Here is a 20271-nt window from a genome sequence, read left to right as displayed (position 1 = left end):
TGCGTTTTTAAAATTGACATCTGAGGGTGAAAATCTAAATTTGAAAAATAATTAAAGCTGCCATATATATATATGCAATATTTTACTCTGAAAAACTGGAGTGGAAGTTTAAAGTAAAATAAAAGTACCTCTAAATTGCTGAGTAAATGTACTTAATTACTTTTCAATAGCCAACTTAAAAATCATTTGGTGCAATATCTGTATATTCAGAGGGATGTGGCCCCACATGACACTGCATTGTTTAATGTCTGATAATATTTTTATCATAGTATTTACTTACATTTTCATTGCCCTCGAGACCCTGGGAGTCAAATTTGACTAAATTAAATTGTGTTTCTGCATCAAAGACCCCTTTTCCTAGTACTGCACTAACTCCTTAGTGAAAAGGTGAGTATTACCAGGTGAAAAAAGACGTAAAAAGCCTAAAATGGCCACCATACCCTGCTCACCACCACCACCAGCAGCATCATCACCATCATCACCATCATCACCAGCAGCAGCAGCTCCTCAGAAGCCCAGCCCCTAGCGTCCGTCCCGGGAACGTAACGCTCTGTGCGCATGGGCGGAGAAACTGCCGCTGTGCGCTGTTATTATTGTAAGAGTAATTTCTTTTTTACGAAAATGGCGTCTAGTCAGGGAGGTGTGGGAGCTGTCAGTGCTCTACAAAGCCATCACTACCCGAGCGGACCTCACTGGAGCCCGGGCATCGGCCAGTACCAGCAGCACCAGCAGCAACAGCAGCACCATACGGCCCGCAGCCTGGACCGGGCTCTGGAGGATGCCGTGTGCTCCGGGATCCTCAACCTGAGCGGGAGGAAGCTGAGGGAGTACCCGGGGATGAGCTACGATCTGACGGATACGACACAAGCAGGTGGGTGTGCACGGCATGCTCGGACTGTGCAGAAAATCATTGCGCTTCTTATGGAGGAAAAAATCACGCGTCTTTGAACGCAGCGTGGTTGGATGCGGTCAGTTTTTATTCCAAGGAGCGCATGAACGTGGAGGCGACTAAAGGGGATCTACCGTCCACTGTGGTGACTTCTGCTAAAGCGCACATCCTGGTTATGATCAGGGTCCACCCAGGGTATAGATATCGCTGTATATTTACTGCACTAGGGGTTGTCTGTCGTGTGGTTGCTTTGGTCGACGCCAGCAGCTCTCAGTAGCCCCCCTTGAGACACATGAATGAGACGGCAGGCGCACCCAGCCAGCCGCTGTGCAGAGGTTTGCACAACGGAGCTGCAGTTCGTTGGGCACAATATGAATGAACCCCTTAGGCCAAGTAGAAATTCTTGCTCGCTGATCATCATCTTAAAGTGAGCAGGTGATACAAGCACATGCTGCTGCTTCTTTTTTTTTTTTCCATCTCTTCCTCTTTTTTTTTTTTTTGCCACCACCAGACAAAAGATGCAGGGTAGTTGCAGCCTCACCCCCCTGCCTGCTTGGGTGTATATGCCCATATAGCTCAAAATGTGTCAGACAAGAGGAAGGCACAGCTCTGCTTTTGGTTTCGTGTCAGGTTTTTAGCTGTTCTTTGTGTTTTATTGGGTTTCCACCTCATCCTGTAGTCAGGCCGGTGAGGAGGTCAGTATTAGTCTCACGTTTCATCAGGGTTGGGTCGTACATACTAAGTTTTATTAGACATGTCTAACTGTTACACACAGAGATAGGCTGTGCAAGATTTTGTTCCAGGAAAGCTTGTCTATGAGGTTATTATGTGTGTGAGTTAGTAAAGGAAATAGAAAAAGAAATGTCTGTACGGTAGGTAGATTGAATGTCTAATGGGGAAAATGGCTCGTCATTAATCATTCTCAGTCATTATCATGGACTCAATCTCAGAATGATGGTCTCCTCTGGCGTGTCCACATGCCATATGGTGTTACTACGACATGTGCAGCTCATGGCAAGTCGCTGGTTTGCTGGAGAGCCCCTTACTCAAGGGAATTTAAATTTTCTGTAAGTTATCATACAGGTTTTTAACACCTGAACATGAGACATTTAAACATATGCATCAAATTAAAGTAAAGTAAAAACATTTCTAGCAGGGACTGTGATTAGATTTTGGATCTATTTCTTATATTTGGGCTTCAGCACAGCATTCCCTGTGTAATATATTTGAAAGATATGATGGAGAATTTCTGCATGAGATAGCATCAGTAAGATGAATTTGATCCCGTGTCGGATCTGTTGCATAAATTACAGTTTTTAAATTGTATTGTTTCAATTTGCAAATTAAACTCGACTAATTGTTCAGCCCTAATTTGTAATAGCTCATAATATGTACATTATAGACACCCATTAGTTTCTCTCCAGCCCCTGGAGACCAGTTATGGATTGGTAACAGGTTTATAAAAGTTGACATTTCTTCCAACACTAATTAATAGATTTTGTTAAATGTTACTCCACCATTACTAATAATTAGTGCTCCTTTGATAGTTCACTGTAGTAGTTCCTCAGAATAAACCTGACCTATATGATTACATGAAGAGCTGAAGCTTTGTATATTTTACACAGGCACAAGTGGAAGTTAGTTTGGACTATTTCTGGACTGTTGGTCTGTCATATTACAATACAGCACATAAAGATAATACTGTCCAAATGTATCCCAGGAGTGGTGCATATAGGATCTTGAAATACCTGCTGTCATCTTGAGTGTATGTTATATAACAGCGATAATGATCCAAAGAGATATGAGAGCACGCATTTTCTGTCATGTCTTTGATCTCTCGCTTTGACTGTGACTAATCTAGTCACTGTGGCTGCTGCAGTCTTTTCTCTTTTTTTTTTCCACACCATCATTTCGGTACCTCGAAATAAAAGGTGTGCCAGAGGGAAGTGTCACTATCAAATGTGCAAAGAGAGATCAACACCTCCGCTGCAATCGCTGCTGTGAAAAGTAACAGTGTTATAATGCTGCAGACAGTGTTTACGGTTTCATGGCATCGCATCAGAAAACGTTCAAATTGAATCAGGAAACTAATGCAGATTTAATAGTGGGATTTAATAAGTGAGTACATGCAACCTCTTCTTGTCTCTCTCTCAGGTTTTTAGGTAGAAGTACTGTCTCTCTTGAGTCTTGTTGAACAACAGTAGTGATTTTGCAGCTCATTAAAACTCCACGAGTTCAATCAAAACAGTCTTTTGAAGATAAGCTTATTTTGTGACACCTGACAATAGAAAGCTGATGAAAAAGTAGAGATTCATCTGGCTCCTGTGACGACAATTTTATTTCCCCAGGCACTATCAGGCCACGTGTCTGTTGAAACTTCTGCCGTGGACCACTTTATTAGGCAACAGCATGTTCCCATCCTGTCATAAAGTGGGTGTTATTCTAATTTCAGTCCATCCCGTCGCTGGTTTTAGACAGTAAAGGGATTCATACGTGGAGCGGCGTCTAATGAGTGTCCTCCATCTGGCAGCTGAGCAGCAGAAAGAGAGCGGACTGCTCACACAAGGGTGTCTGTTTGCACTGTGCTAGTGGCAGTTTGTCTCCACTCGGTTTGTTTTTTTATGGCAAAGTGCGAGAGCTCCGAGATGCTGCCCTGACCTTGTGGAGAGGGGCAGGAGAGCAGTGCACCAACCTGGGCAGATGTTCAGGTTCATATCCCAGCATGCCTCTGCCTGCCGGTACCCCACCCCCCAGGGAGCACACATGTTGGAGTGTGAGGTGCTTCCACCGGAGCGCCATGCTGTGTGTTTACATGTGTGTATTATTCTCACTGTTACAACAAAGTGTAGAACCAGCTGCTGGACTAGATTTATAGACAACCATCATTTCCAGTTACATGACTACATCAGAATGAAGCAAAATTAAGCAACAAGTGTAGAATCAACAGTGAAACACAAGAAGAACAATTAAAAAGTAAAAGCAATGACAGTTACAATTCATGTGAGCATTAATTAAACCTCAGAACTGTCTCAGTGGTGCTAATGAGGTTAAGTTAAAGTTTTGTTGAAGCATATTACAAGTACTTGTGTGTCACAGTAACAAAAAGCAGATTTTCTGTACAGATTTTTGCTACCTGTGATGTGTGGTAGCTCATGGGAATGCTAATACACACATTTAAATCATAAAACTTTTGGCTTTAAGATGATATTATGATTTATTTATAGTGTTTTCAAGGTTGTGGGTCATATAGGAGATTGTGGTTTTGGTTTATGATCCATTTTTTATGGCCGTACCACAAAACTAAAAACTGCGGCAAGTCTGTCATTGCGCTACGAATCTTTCACCTTCTCACATGTTCTTGTGTCATCAAGGGCTTTGATGAGTTTGAGCTGTAGTTTGAGATAACTACAATCATTTTTGTGTATTCATTAGAATCACTTCAGTTCACCTGAATGAAAACTACTGGATGAAACTAGCAGAAGTGTCATATTTCCATCATAATTTCCATGTTATTTTATAGCATCGGGTCCCTGTTTTATCTTATGGTTTAATGGCACCAGCTGTTCACGTGGAGGTTCTTTGCTTCTAATACTTGAGAGACTGAATTTTGATGAGAACATTAATGTCACTGCTGCGGGAACATTTTGGTTTTAAGCCAAATGAAAATGGAGAGACCAAAAACTTGGAGGAGGTGATTTGTTGGATGTCCAGCACAAAGGTGGCGATCAAAGGCACTAATACCACTAATGTAAAACTAATAGAGGCATGTAATGAACAGAGAAAGACAATTCTATCAATTTCGAATAATCAGCCCTAGTTTTGTTGAAGAAATGACAAAAAAAGTGTGATTTTTGTCACCAAATGAAATAATTGTGCATGTGATAGTAATTTCACAGCCAAGAACAGACCAAAAGCATGTCCAGACTTCTGTTGCGAGCTGTTAGGAGCTGCTTGGAGCAGGTGGCAAAATGTACATTGCACACTTCATTCAATTTGAGCACACATTAAACCTCACAGTGAGCCGTTGTCACATTCCTGAGAAGTTTGACTTGAAGGACAGCCCCTACAAGGACATGAGTATCACGCTGGCATTCTTGGATTTAATTATCAACCAGTGTAAATACTGTAAGTTCCACTGCTCATTAAAGCACAGCCCTGATGCAGGCCGACTCACTCCAAAAGCTCCAAGCTGGGAAGCTAATAAAAACAACTGCCCCAATCCCTAAAAAATGAGAAAACTTGCAATTTTCTTTATTTACAACCAGTTTTTGAGTGATCATAGCAGTGAGTGTAACCTGAAAGAAGATTCACATTCCAGACTGGTGTGTTTCCTCCTTCAGGGCTTTTCTAGCACCTCTGCATGTCTGGACAACACATATGCATTCCTGTCAGTAAGAGCCATAGACGTTTCATGTTACTGATGCTGCTGTTTAATATTTGCATATTAAAATAAAACTCTCAAATATGAAAATCATACCGTACAGACAGTATCTGTTGGCAGGATGTTAAACCGTTGGAGAGGTTTCTTGGAAAAGGCTCACTGGAGTTTCTCACTAGCCCTAGAAATCAAAGAACCTTACGTATAATATTAAAACAAGTATATTTAAAGAGCTATAGGGTTCATTTGAAGGGAACACCTTGTGATTGTTGATTTTTTTTCCCCCCATAAATTAGCTCCCTTTTAATAAATCATTTGATTTAATCTGCAGTTGCTCAGTTCTCATGCTACATCTTTAATTCATTCTTCTGTCTGAACAACAGTAAAAAAGCACTGAACTTAATATAACATTCAACAGAGGTGACCTGTATGTTCTTTGAACCAAAGAAGTCGTTGGCCCTTCACAAACTAAGTCATGATCTATAGAAATAAAAAGAGAAACGTACGTGTCATATAACTGAGGCTGTGTCAATTTTAATAGCTGCAAAAAACATGCAAAAAGCCCACACATCCGTGAGGTGAGTTCTAGCTGTTAGACATAAATATATGTGCATTGTCACCTGAAAACAATATTTTCTATTGTATTAAATTACTATTTCTTAGTGATGATTTGAGCATAAATGGTGGCACTCTTGAGGACAGCTATACTAGTGTGGGGACTATATATTCCTAGATGATGTGCAAATTGTGATGTCATTTTAAAGCATGACTGATCAGCCCATGTTTGACTTTGCTAATCAGGTAGCATCAAGCTGTGTATGAAGTGCTCATTCACACCTCTCCTTCTTCATTTACAATGTAGAACATGTGTCAGATGTTCTATATGTTGTTTCATTTCATTCTGTCACTTTCTGAGGTCGAAGACTCAGGGATGAAAGACGTTTCAAATAAATAATTTAGGCTCTAATATAAGAGATAGCATGAGAACAACGTGAGATATTATATGAGGATTAAAATTTAAAGTCTAAAGTGCCTATAATTCTGTGTATGATTGAAGTGCAGTTGTGTGTGAATGAATTTATCTGCCTGTATGTGTTGTCATTGTATGGAGCTGCAGAGTATGAACTGCTGAAGCATGTGTAAGATGTATCTCCTCCCACTCCCACTCCCACTCCCCCCCACCTCCATCTCTCTACCCAGCCGGCCCCTGGCAGATGGGTTCACCTCGTAGGGGGTTCAAGCTTCTGGGTTCTCTACAGCATCTCGAGACAATTTCAATTATTATTGGAAAGATAGGAGTAGAATTGGGTTATTTTACGGATCATATCTGGAATCCGATGTGTAGCTTCTGTGTTAATACAATACACGGACAAGACAAGAACCAAATTAGCGGCTGACTGTGATTACAAGCGCCCACAGACAACCCCCTACAAAGTAGCTGAGAAAAGGATCCAGAGACTGCCTGATCCCTCACATCCAACCTCACACAGAACAGTCTGCGGGGTCCACCCAAACTGATTTGTATGCCAGTGATTTGCACCCAGTGTGGCTCACAGTTCCTGAATCTCTTTGAGCACCTACTTTAGATGACTGACCAACCTGAAAGCTTTTCACTGTGTCCAAGAAGCTACCTGCCACAGCAACACTCCAGACCACACCCAGAACCTGCCAGCCACACACTCTGGTCACGTCTGCTGCTGTGTGCAGTTAATTAACCCCAATTAATCACTTTTTTTGACATGTTCCTTCCCTGTTTTCATTAAGCTGTACCATGTGGCGATGCTGCTGAAGGATTTATGTATTTTAGTTGCTCCAGTTTCTTCCCTTGAGATTTCTTGCACATCATAAGTGATGTTTTTGCAGCGTTGTATTAAGGTCACAGGTTGATTTTTTTTAAAAATAGAAATCGTTAAAACAACCATTTCCTCTCATCATTGTCATCCTGTTGCAACTCGGAGAACTCATAGTCTACTATTTGGTCCACATCGCAGCAGGATATCTGCTAGTGGAGGGTTTGCTGTGTCATGGGAGGACATATCCAGGCATCATCTCTGCTAACAGCATAAATGAATAAATTGCTGATATGGCGTGAGGGTGCAGCGCAGTGGAGCCATGACGGAGTGCTCGTCTGCCTGGTGGGCCGTGTCCTGCGGGAGCTCCAGGCGACCAGCAGGTGGATTAGAGACCCACTGTGGGCTGCAGATGGTGCACGGCCTGGGCTGGAGGAGGGAAAAAAAAAAGGGGGGATGGAGACGGACAGGCATACAAAGACCGCCTCCACCCACCCCCATCTCCCATCCACCGCATGATTCCGCTGCTACAGAAGAATCCCCAGTTGTGAGGCTGTAGCGAGGGATGGAGGAAGGTGGGGGAATTGTCTGTACACAGCTGGGTTACAGCATCAAGGCCCCCTGCCCCGGGGAAAGGCAGAATTTGCTCTTAATGGAGAGCGAGTATACTCTGTGACCTCCGCTTTGGTCTTTTCCCCATGTGGTAATTTCTGTTTCCCTTAACCTCTTGACATATTTTCCCTTCGTGCTGCTGACTGTCTCATCGTCTGCTTCTCACTTCTGCTTGCTTGTCAGAGCTCAGGCCACAGCTGCCGAACGACGCCCGTCAGCTCTGTTGTTGGTCGTCAGGAATGAAAGTTTATTTAAGGGCAGCGACAGAACTCACACAGCTTTGGTCTCAGGGAAAAGGGCTCCAGCAATGTATATATGAATAAAAGCAAACTGATGTATATTCTTCCTGCTAAAAATAACACTTAGCTCCTAACAAGCAGGTCAGTGAGTGTTTGCTTTCAGTTAAGCCCATATAGCTTAATTGTTTAATAAAGAGTGGGAGCTACATATAATTGTGTGTGTTAAAGGGATGGATGTGCAGTAAGGATGCACTTCAGCGAGGTGGGACAGAATAATTGAAAGCTCTCTGTTTATCTGGGGCTGTGCAGCTCCTCACATAGGTCCCTAATTATCTTGTCACCCAGAGATAATTCAGATGACAGGATTGTTCACACACACACACACACACACACACACAACGGTTTGCTGCCACTGAATCGATATGTGTCTGAAGGTGAAATCTATACATAGCAACGTAGCCTTTACAAGTCTCGTTCTCATAGGTTCCCGTGCAGGCCTGTTAAAATGGATTCCAGTTGTGTTGGGTTGGGGTTTATTTAGCAGAAAACAGAAAGGAAGAGGTGGAAAGTTGGTTTGGATTTGTCTCGGGTCGTGCGAGTGATTCAGCAGCCTTGAGGAATGATGTGCCGCAAGTCAGGTTTTGTGCATCATCTTAAGACGTGCAGAAAATGTAGACGGTCAGAATGAGTGTGGTTGATGGTATATATTAGGATTTAGCTTGATGCATGTGTGCACTGCTTCTGCTTTATCAGGCCAAACCTTAATGCCTCACTTGGTATATTAGAAATGAATGGGCAGATTGAAATGAAATTCACTGAGCACATTTATCCTGTCTGTTATAATGAACAATGTAGCCTTCATCATCATTTGTACAGTCTAGACTTCAAGTTCTATTTGATCTGAAGAGGTCAAAGACAGCATTTACACCACAACTACAAAATACTTTAGGGTTTCTCATGGTCAGATATACAGTATGGGAGATTGCTGAGTGAGGACAGACAGCTGAGGAACGAGCTTCGCCCTCAGTATCTGCCTGAGTGTGCTACTTTACTTTGAAGTTCTTGGCCAAGAGAGCCAGAATCCTAAATATTTTATCATAAGAAGCCGATGCAAATGGAAGGCTGCACTCATATTCATTGACTGGAGCAGAGATTACATTCATATTCTCGTTGCAGAATAGAAGCGCTCACTCTCAGCTGATTAATGCAGGGCTGGGGTTCTGCAGCAAACTGGCTTCAGTAGTAAAGCAGAGCACATGGGTGGGTTTTTTTTGTCAGGTCTGCACTAACTACATCTCATGCTTTTAATGTTATGAAACCAACATATTGAAAAATGTAATTGTATTTCAAGAATGTCTATGTGTTCCTTATTTCCAGAATAGTACAAAAATGCAATAACTGTTGCAAGAAACAGCCATCTTTGCAATAGCTCCTAGGGTGTTGTGGTTTTTGATCTAGACTTCGTCTGATGGGATCTGGATGGGAAAAACTGTGAAGCAGATCTTTTTAACGTTTCACAAAAAAAGCACAAATTTAAAATGGCATTTTTTAAAAACAATTCTATCTGAATATATTTATTTGTTAATTAGATTCAGGTTTGAACAGTATCTTTATTTTTACGTGTTTTTTTAGTTTTTTTTTTTTTTTTTTTTTTTAACTGTGGAACCAGTCTGCTGTGTTCTGGATGGAGAAAGTGCAGTGATTTTTTGTGTATAATAAATGTATGTGAAATATAGCCTGCACAAAATGGGTTTAAAACCGTGTGAATGTCAAGGCGTGAGGGGTGAACCCGAGCTGAGAGCACACAAGCGAGGCTGAAGTAAAAGGTGGATTTATTGTACTGAAGGAGTGAGGTAGAGAACTAATAAGTGCAGAGTGAGCTAACGTAACTAACACAACAGGGAGTGACGGTACTGGGAGCCAGCGGTCCTGGACAACGTCCGGAGCGTTGTGGGCAGGCGGCGGAGAGCGGGCAGGAGAATCCAGCTCCAGGAGGGGGGGAGGACGGTCAGAGCAGGCAGGGGATCCGGAAGATGCAGGTGGTGCAGCAGAACTGGGAAAACCGGGCAGCCGGGGTGGCGGTTGCGTCAGCAGAGTTTACGATCTGGCAGGGAGTGGACTGTGTGACCGGCTTTTATTGTGGGGATGATAATCAGGTGTGCCTCACCGCAGCTGCCCGGAGTTCTGTGGATGACAATGATTATGAATGAACGGCAGCTGTGAAGGGCAGCTCCACCCGGCGAGAGAGAGGGAGAGAGGGAAGGAGAGGGAAAGGAGGTCAGACTAAAAGTTCCTATGCTGTATTAATGTTATTAATGTTGCTTTATAGGTTACCTACAGTCTGTGGTTTGCCCGAAGGTTCCCCCAACCAGCTGAATTAGAAGCTAATTTCAGTTTATGTTTGTAAGGCTGCTATAGTTTTTGCTATAGTTTTTGCAGTTATTGAATTTTTAATATGTTTCATAGCTATTGTTAACACAAACAAATTCTTAATTATTCTTAAAGGCAGACTTCCACAGACAGGAAATCCGCACCTTGATCTCTATCTGACATACCGGCCTCATGTTACTGGAAATAACAACTACTTCTTGACAAGAGTGTGGACGCTGCTTACTTTATCCCGGTGTCTATAAAAATGATGGAATGCTTTTAGCGACACATATGCAAGTGGCATATGGCTATATGAGATGCCATTTCTTATCTCACCATCTATTGGCTGTATTGCCATGCTGTTTGGTGCATACGTTCATGGTACCCAGAGGATGAACCATGCTGACCTTTCCCCCTCCTTGAGGTTGACATTTGTGGTTCTTAGGTGAAATGTCTTGACATAATTCAGATGTGCTGACATGGACTTTGGTACAGACATTAATCTAACCCTCGGGATGAATCTCAATAGCTTTAATTAAGAACTACTTAGAAAACTAATGACATTTCATTTCAGCTGCACTGGGTTTAATGCTAATCAGTAGGTATTATCACGCCAACTAAGGTGGTGAACATGGTAAACATTGTACCTGCAAAAGATTAGCATCTTGTCATTATGATATGCTGTCCTGCAAGCATTAGCCTTTAGCTTGGAAACCACTGTTAACAGATATAGCTTTGCAGAGCCATTAGCAGGAATTGCAATATATGAAAACAATTGGTCTATTCTACCATAAAGCACAAAAAAATCACATTTTATTGCAAATATGTCATTTATATAATAATATATTACCATTTATTTTGTGGAAAAATGCATATATCAGTCATGTACAAGCAAATGTAAAGCTCAGGGTCAATATAGAAGTTGAGCTTAAAAAATAGGTCATAGTGATAAAGCTCAGAAATAGAAATACTGAATTCTTTATAAATTATTCCCAAATGTTGGGCGGCACAGCAAATCTACCACCATAATCTACAAAAAGCAAACCAGATCTCTTTTTGTATTTTTCTCTGTTGCCTTTCAACAAAACAGGAGATGTGAGTCTGACACTCATTCACACAAATCTAAAGCCATTACTGTGCCACTCCCAGTGAGATCGATGTTAGAAATATAGATATTACGCTGGCAGTAGCACTCAAGGCTTCAAAGCCCAAGACTCTCATGTAATCTTAGACCAGAGTTCAATGAGGAGGCACGTTACCCACTGCTCTGACACGCAACTGTATTGATCAGTCTTTCCAGCGTCTCATGCTTAAATCATAATGGACGGTTCCCAAACTTTAAAGGGTTGTAGTCAGCGTGTCATCTGTATGTTCAAAGTGGACATATTTCATAGCTTCTCTTCCCTTTTTCTTGCAGATCTGTCCAAGAATCGTCTCACAGAAATCCCCCCAGAAGTGTGTCTGTTCGCCCCCCTCGAGTCCCTCAACCTCTACCACAACTGCGTCAAATGCATCCCAGAAGCCATCATCAACCTTCAGATGCTGACTTATCTCGACATCAGGTGAGCCAGTGCTCTTTATACACATTCAATAAAAGTGGCTGAGTGTTTGTGTGTGCTCTCTATGTCTCTCAAGAGATGTTTGTTCCCCTTTCAGTACACAAACAGGGCAAAAATGCTCACATGAAAGAGACGCGTTTCCTCTTTTGCTGAAACTCAATTCCCAGTTGCCACATTCTCGCTGTTACTTGCTTCTCTGTGCTGTTTTAAATATAGGTCAACGCTTTGTCTTTCTCTACAGCCGAAATCTCCTGTCAGTCTTGCCAAAATACTTGTTCAACCTTCCCCTCAAAGTTCTGCTTGTGAGCAACAACAAGCTTGTGTCCATTCCTGAAGAGATTGGCAAGGCCAAAGAGCTGATGGAACTGGTGAGCAGCATGCATGCATCAGTGCTCATGACATTATGAATATTGTTCAGCCAGAGTAATCCCATTTCCTACACTTTGTCTCCCCTTGCAGGATGTGAGCTGTAATGAGATCCAGGTGCTGCCAGCTCAGGTGGGGAGGCTTCAAGCCTTGCGAGAACTCAACATCAGGAAGAATTGTCTTCACATGCTGCCTGAGGGTCAGTCTGTCTCTCATGATGCTCTCTGTTTTTCTTTCAGTCTGATTTTACCTAAAATTTTTTGGCAACCATGGCAGTGCTCTCACTATGGAACCATCAAACCTTGCAATATGTTTGCTTTACATTGCAGCAGCTTCTCTTCCTCTGACCCCTGGCCACACTATGCTGACACAGTGTTGGTTGTGATTGTAGTGAGAGACAGTACACCATCCGCTAATCTGCATCATTGCATTTAGAAAGAAAACTAAAAGAGCTATTTCTCTGTCTCTCTCACTGATGGCAGACGGAGCTTACTGTAGCTGTGATTATGACTGCAGCCATGGGATGACGGAGCTGTCACTGTACATAGTTTAGTTATTACGATTCTTGCTGTGGCACATTCGTTTTTAATGAGTGTAACACTGACTACATGCAGTGGCTGTGTGTGTGTGTGTGTGTGTGTGTGTGTGCTGGGTGAGGTTCTGTATTCCTGAACTCCTGTGGGGTGTTTTTAACACATCTGTCATAAAAGCACTGCAGGTTCAATAGTACCAATTAGACATATCCAAAGCACCATGGAAGAAGCGGAAGTTTGAACTTTATATCCAGCCACAGTTTCAGTTGGATATCGTTGAAGATCAGCCTTTAAAATTAGTAACCACCACTAAATGCATCTCATGAAGTGTCAGATCATTTCTCCTTTCTGTAGTATCTGCAGAGTATTTCTCTTAACTGACAATGGAACAATCCTATACCGACACACCTACTCTTCACATGAATCAGAAGGAATCTAAAGCATATTGTGAGGGAATGAAGAAGTAGTCCTAAATAACTTCTTCATACGCCTTCAGAAACCTCTGCAGTGTTTGTTTTGTGTTTGCTGCCGTTTGTGCAGCCAAAATGAATGAAGCTGAACAGTTAATAGCAGCCAATGCTGCCACACAACAGAACCAAAAGATCTTGGAGGCCACTCTTGATTACCTATAACACAACAAACCATGCAGTCTTTGCTGTGTAGGTTTTCTAAAACTGTTAGGGTTATCAGTTTATGTGAAATGAACAGTACATTTTTAACTTATGTAATCTGAAGGTTGAACTCCATTGTTAAGTAGAAATAAAGGCAGTTGCAGATACCTCTTCTTACTCCCTGCATGCATTTGAATTAAAGTTTGGTTCCAAAATATTTCACAGCCATATGAGTTGCCCTTGCAGGCTACACATTTTTAATGGAAAATCTCAATGACAAAGAGGTTGGAAGATGTGAGAATATCACCAGGCAAGGAGAATGTACTGTAAAGATGCTGTCAAGTTGTATTATGGGAACTGTAATGTTTCTGGAGCCTTCCCCACACTAGGGACAAAATAAAGTCAGGATGTATCAGCATATCTGAGGCATCAAGGTTTTTCCCAGTTCCTAAAATTCATAGAACTGCAACAGTAAACCTCTGGAGTTCACCTTTAAAAGATCATGTCACTGCATATAAATTCAGTTCAGCTGTATTTATATAGCATCAATTCACAACAGAAGTAATCTCAAGGCATTTAAATAGTAAAGTGAAAACCTAACTAGATTATATGATAGAGAGAAGCCCAGCAAATCTGAAGATTCCCTTTGAGCAACACTTTGGCAACAGTGAGAAAAATTGCATGAGGAAGAAACCTGCAGCAAAACTGGGCTCAGGCATGGCAGTCATCTGCCTCAATGAAGGTAAAGGGGAGGAAGAAATGAAAGCAGATGTAAAAACAAACAACACTAAAGATCAGCCTGGAAATAAGACCAATATGGACCTAGCTCAGTTTCTATGGTATAACAAAACATACAGCATGATCGATATTGTTTAAATGAAGTGGTGCACAACAAAACTGTCACTTAATACTTATCTTTGCTTTCAGAGTTGGCTGATCTGCCCCTCATCCGACTTGACTTCTCCTGCAATAAGATCACAGAGATTCCTCCGGCCTACAGGAAACTCAGGCAGCTGCAGCACATCATCCTCGACAACAATCCTATGCAGTCTCCACCCGCACAGGTACCGCTTCATCGTTGTGTCTTCGCCTCTGTGTGGCATCAAACATGCAGAACAGGATTTGTAAATTTTGTCTGTGTTCTTGAAAATGCTCTAATAAACCTGGTACAGTTGCACCATCTGGTGGATGAATGAACACATTTCTCTCTGTGGCGGTTACAGCAGCTCAGACTCTAGAGACACCTTTTGTCCGTTTGTGTGCTTCAGATATGTCTCAAGGGCAAAGTACACATATTCAAGTATCTGAACATCCAGGCGTGTAGAATGGACAAGAAACCAGACACACTGGACCTCCCTTCCCTCGGCAAACGCTGCCTTCCACAGCCGCTTACAGATAGGTACAGACACATTTACTGGGTTTTGTTTCAACTTAATGACATTTTCTACATTCTGCATCTTTATGTTCATGTACCACATCTACATGCATTCATAGTTTATTAATTTATATATATTGCACAAGTGGTGTCTTTATAACATTGCTTTCCATTATTCCAGCATGGAAGATTTTTATCCCAGTAAGAACCACGGGCCTGACTCTGGAATTGGTAGTGACAATGGTGACAAGAGGCTCTCTACAACAGAGGTTAGACTCAAACACACAGCACTAACTGATGGTATTGTCAGTGCTCTACATGATGAGCATGTTGTCATGCACTGCTCACCAGCAATGGAACATTTTGAGGTACACTGATGTAAATCTGTAGAGTTTTCCTCCTGCCACCCTATCATTAAGCAGTATTACGTTGTAGCTAATAGCCAGCAGATATTTTTTTTGGCCTGTGTGCTGTTGAGTACAATAAATCTAATGAACGAAAATGCAATTGCACTCACATTGCGACTCCGCAGACAATGCTGGAGAAGATGAAACATGATTTACTAGGTTAAAATTCTACCTTACAGACGGCAGCTACAGCAAGCCAGTCCACAGGGAACAAATCAGGCAGTCAGTGATTAAAAATGAAAAAGAAAAAAAAAACTGGCTAAGGATCACAAGAAAAGGCAGGCAGACTAGACTAAGCAATGACTGAATAGGTATTTGCAACAATCTGGCAAGAAGTGAATGTCGAATGGGCCCGGGATGGTGTGTGTAATGGGAAGCAAATGAGCAGGCAGGTGGTCGATCAGGGGTGAATGTCTGAGGTGGGAAACACTATGTGGGTGACAGATGGAGCATAACTGAGTCTGGAATGCCAAAAGAGGTTATAATCCAAAAAAAATAAGATCCAGGTTCTCTTGCTTGGTATTAAATAGGGCAGACAAACAAGGCATTTCTTCTTGAGTAACTTGAAGATACTTGAAGACGGAGTGCCTTGGCTACTTTCCAAGACTGTCTGGATCATTCAATTCCAAGCAAGACTCCTTCGGTGTTGTTTATTTTTGGGGTTTTTACCAACTGTTAATGAGAACCTGTCGGCTCTGCCACAAAAACAGTGAAGCCTTTTGTTCTCCCTGTGTAAACTGACAATGAACATTGTAAAGGAAATTTACAGCTTAAGACCTGTCATTGAGAATCCGCCCCTTTCTTGAACTCAAGTAGCCTTGATTCTGCAACTGAGCCAAAAAATTGCAACATACTTCATTTTTCTTGTCAGAAGAATAACATTAGGGACCAATATATTGTAGGATTTATACCTAAGAAATGTCTCTGTTTTAGATGTATGTCTGGCTTGACGCTTAGAGCTACAACTATAACTCAAATACAGTATTGGTGGTGTAAATGAAAGCACTCACAGACACTATATAGTTATTAATACATAAGGATAAATGAGTATTTTTACCACAAAATGAGAAAAGCACAGATTAAATAGAGGGTGAATCAGGTGAAACTTCATGCAGTGCCGTTCATTTGAAGTTTAATTTAAAATGTGAAAACAATGCCATTTAAATACCTAAACAGTGGTACTAAAATGCGATACATACATGAATTTAACCCAAACTTAATGGTTTTTCTTTCTCCTGCAGCCTTCAGATGACGACACAGTCAGCCTGCACTCTCAGGTTTCAGAGACAGCCCGGGCTGATGCCCTCTCACTCCTCTCCAAAATGGATTCTTGCAAAGGTTACCGAAAATAAGTATCACACATTCCCTTTGAAAGCAATAACAGAGACACGGGGTTGTTGAATGAAGTGCCTAAAATGTGACAGTTTATGTGATGAACGCGGATGCTTCCTCCCTCTATCAGATCAGGATCTCTATGACTTTATAGAGCCCAACCCCGATGAGGATCCTGCTCTGTCAGAGTGTGATGGGCAGCAAAGCAGTCATGTGTCTTGTATAAAGGTATGAATCTGTCAATCTGTTGTAACGGTATTTTCCCATCATACCTGCGTAGTTTTATTGTTTTAAAAGACTTGGGAAATGGGTGAAAACAAAAAACAAGAAAAATATGGGAGCTCAACGGATGATCCCTGGAGAAGAAGACGGATTTCTGGTCCCTGACATGGTGTGTCTGGATGTGTTTCAGGAACTGGAAAAAGTTCTTAACATGTCTCACCAAAGCAAAGATAAAGACTGCTGGAAAGAGGAGTCAGGGTGAGTTTTTTCTTCAAAGCAAAGTGCACACAAATCATGCTTGTGCAAAGATCGTCATCTATCAAGGTTAAATCTCTGGAGTTTTCTGATTGCACATTTTAAGGAGTCACTTGGGCTTGTAGTATGTTATGGACTTGTTAACCAGTTGTCATTAAACCTGAACAAGATTAACTTATTTAAAACACCAACATGCACAGGAGTGTGGTGCAGCTGCTCTTTTTACACCTTGATTGAAATATTTTGAGATTGATATTTCTCTGTATATTCCTAATTCTATTTTTTTTAAATCACCCTAATTACAAATGAATTATGAAGGATATAAGAAAAGATTTTCTATAAATAAACTTCTGCAAATAAGGTGTACATTGGGATGAAAACAGATCTCTGCACCAGCTGCTCTGATTGAGAAACCGGTCTGTTTTTTTTTACGTAAATGTGGGAAAATCTGGTAGCAATTTTAGCAGTTTCTTCAAAAAGATATAGTCATCAGTAGTCTGTAAAACAACTTTAAATGATTTAGAAATCGTGTACTGGAAACAGCCCTGACTTCTTGTATATTGCATCACATGAAAAATCATGTGGTCATGAGTTTAGTTTACATAATTTAATTGCATGGCTATGCCAAAAAGGCTGTGCATTTTTTTGCTATTTGTAATCTTTGCGAAATCAAATCAAAATATACTTTATTAATCCCGTAGGATATTCAGATATCCAGCTGTGCATTACACTACAAAAAAAATACAATATTTCACAGTGAGGTTTGAAAGGTTCACAGAAGTACACTATATTGCCAGAAGTATTCGCTCACCTGCCTTGACTCATATGAACGTAAGTGACATCCCATTCCTAATCCATAGGGTTCAATATGACGTCGGTCCACCCTTTGCAGCTATAACAGCTTCAGCTCTTCTGGGAAGGCTGTCCACAAGGTTTAGGAGTGTGTTTATGGGAATTTTTGACCATTCTTCCAGAAGCGCATTTGTGAGGTCACACACTGATGTTGGACCAGAAGGTCTGGCTCTCAGTCTCCGCTCTAATTCATCCCAAAGGTGTTCTATCGGGTTGAGGTCAGGACTCTGTGCAGGCCAGTCAAGTTCATCCACACCAGACTCTGTCATCCATGTCTTTATGGACCTTGCTTTGTGCACTGGTGCACAGTCATGTTGGAAGAGGAAGGGGCCAGCTCCAAACTGTTCCCACAAAGTTGGGAGCATGGAATTGTCCAAAATGTCTTGGTATGCTGAAGCATTCAGAGTTCCTTTCACTGGAAGTAAGGGGCCAAGCCCAGCTCCTGAAAAACAACCCCACACCATAATCCCCCCTCCACCAAACTTTACACTTGGCACAATGCAGTCTGACAAGTATCGTTCTCCTGACAACCGCCAAACCCAGACTCGTCCATCAGATTGCCAGATGGAGAAGCGTGATTGGTCACTCCAGAGAAGGCGTCTCCACTGCTCTAGAGTCCAGTGGTGGCTGCTTTACACCACTGCATCCCACGCTTTGCATTGCACTTGGTGATGTATGGCTTGGATGCAGCTGCTTGGCCATGGAAACCCATTCCATGAAGCTCTCTGCTGAAGCACTGTTCTTGAGCTAATTTCAAGGCCACATGAAGTTTGAAGGTCTGTAGTGATTGACTCTGCAGAAAGTTGGCCACCTCTTGGCACTATGCACCTCAGCATCCGCTGACCCCACTCCGTCAGTTTACGTGTCCTACCACTTGGTGGCTGAGTTGCTGTCATTCCCACACACTTCCACTTTCTTATAATACAGCTGACAGTTGACTGTGGAATATTTAGGAGCGAGGAAATGTCACCACTGGATTTGTTGCACAGGTGGCATCCTATCACAGTTCCACGCTGGAATTCACTGAGCTCCTGAGAGCCACCCATTCTTTCACAAATGTTTGTAAAAGCAGTCTGCATGCCTAGGTGCTTGATTTTATACACCTGTGGCCATGGAAGTGATTGGAACACCTAATTCTGATTATTTGGATGGGTGAGCGAATACTTTTGGCAATATAGTGTATAAACAATATAAGATATAATATAAAAGCTAGAACAATCATATAAAATATAATATGAATGAATCTGGAAAGGATTGTGTTTGATTTAATGTTTAAACTAGTTAGAATGCTGATTATGAATGAACAGTTTCTGATTGTAACAGCTTTGATCTTCAACTTTTCCCAGTTCTGATAAGGAGCAGCTAGTTGAGGAAGAGGATGATGAACTGAAAGAAGTGCTGGATCTGAGGAAGATCGCTGTTCAGCTTTTGCAGCAGGAGCAGCAGAACAGGTTTGTGTGGGATTAACTTGTCGCCCAGCAACATAACAACCATCTTTGTTTGCTGCACTGCTTAAATCAACCTCTATCCTCTCTTACTTTCTCCTTACTCTCCATCATATAACATGCATATTCATGCATGGTCAGGTCAACAACTTACATTTTTCTGTTAATCCTATATTTCTTCGTTTTTTTTGGCCACACAGGCACAATACACTGACAGTACACAATACAAATGAGCGCATTCTTGTGTAGTATCATCTACATATCGCCTCTCAATATTTATACATTTCTAAGTTAAAAGTAGGATATTTTCTCGTGAACAATCAAAAACAAATACTTTAGAAAGACTATATTGAAAATACAGGAACCAATGTAGAAACTCAGCGCAACAGAAGTGAACACACCTGCAATCACTGACACGCAGATTAGAAAACCTGTGATTACTGAAACTAAATTGAGTGCAATTTTCAATTAACCCTCCTGTTATGTTGCGGGTCAAATTGACCCATTTTAAAGTAAAAACAAATCTACAAAAAAAATTATTAAAAATACTTTTTCGGTATGAAACTTCTTCTGCTTGGCTTAATAAGTGTTATCAAGATATAAAATGAAAATTGGGTCACATCCTTAAACCCTGGGACAGTTTTTCAGTTATTAATTGCATTTAACCCATTAAAAAATAAGAAAAAAAGTAATAATTGAACTGATAAGTCTGACAATATTCTGTGTTTGTGTTAATCTATCAATATCACTCCTTAAAAAGAAAAAAAAATTCAAAATATTAAATAAAATTCTGAAAAAAATCAATGTCATGTAAAACTACTGTATTCTATGTGTACGTCACTCCAGTGTGCATTTAAAAAAATATTTACCATGCATTTTATATGAAAAATAAATCAATTATCCTGATTGAACCATGATCTGTGAGACATAAAGAACACCACTGCACTAAATATTGATTGAATTGATTAGTAATGGACTTAATAATGAGATTTTAACGATGTTTATTGGGATTTTTTTGTTTTCTGGCACTTTTGGA

General features: G+C 41.2%; 1 protein-coding gene across 4 annotated transcripts in view; it reads left to right on the top strand.

Moving 5' to 3' along the window:
- The window catches only part of lrch2 (leucine-rich repeats and calponin homology (CH) domain containing 2), a 45791-nt gene that overhangs the window by 2312 nt on the left and 23208 nt on the right, over positions 1-20271 (top strand). Inside the window, exons 3-13 of one of the 4 annotated variants that reach the window (XM_055017023.1) lie at positions 633-871; positions 11696-11840; positions 12079-12205; positions 12297-12402; positions 14275-14411; positions 14616-14746; positions 14904-14991; positions 16371-16467; positions 16592-16689; positions 16874-16941; positions 19137-19241. In XM_055017023.1, the coding sequence (XP_054872998.1) occupies positions 838-871; positions 11696-11840; positions 12079-12205; positions 12297-12402; positions 14275-14411; positions 14616-14746; positions 14904-14991; positions 16371-16467; positions 16592-16689; positions 16874-16941; positions 19137-19241 (1136 nt within the window). In that variant the 5' untranslated portion in view covers positions 633-837. Of the gene's footprint in view, positions 1-465; positions 872-11695; positions 11841-12078; positions 12206-12296; positions 12403-14274; positions 14412-14615; positions 14747-14903; positions 14992-16370; positions 16468-16591; positions 16690-16873; positions 16942-19136; positions 19242-20271 lie in introns of those variants that run through there. The other 3 variants (XM_055017022.1, XM_055017021.1, XM_055017024.1) reach the window with 3 other exon arrangements.

This window comes from Amphiprion ocellaris, chromosome 14 (genome assembly GCF_022539595.1).
Source record: "Amphiprion ocellaris isolate individual 3 ecotype Okinawa chromosome 14, ASM2253959v1, whole genome shotgun sequence".
NCBI classification, from domain to species: domain Eukaryota; kingdom Metazoa; phylum Chordata; class Actinopteri; family Pomacentridae; genus Amphiprion; species Amphiprion ocellaris.
The sequence above is the reverse complement of the archived record's forward strand: the minus strand, read 5'-3'. Positions and strand labels throughout refer to the sequence as shown.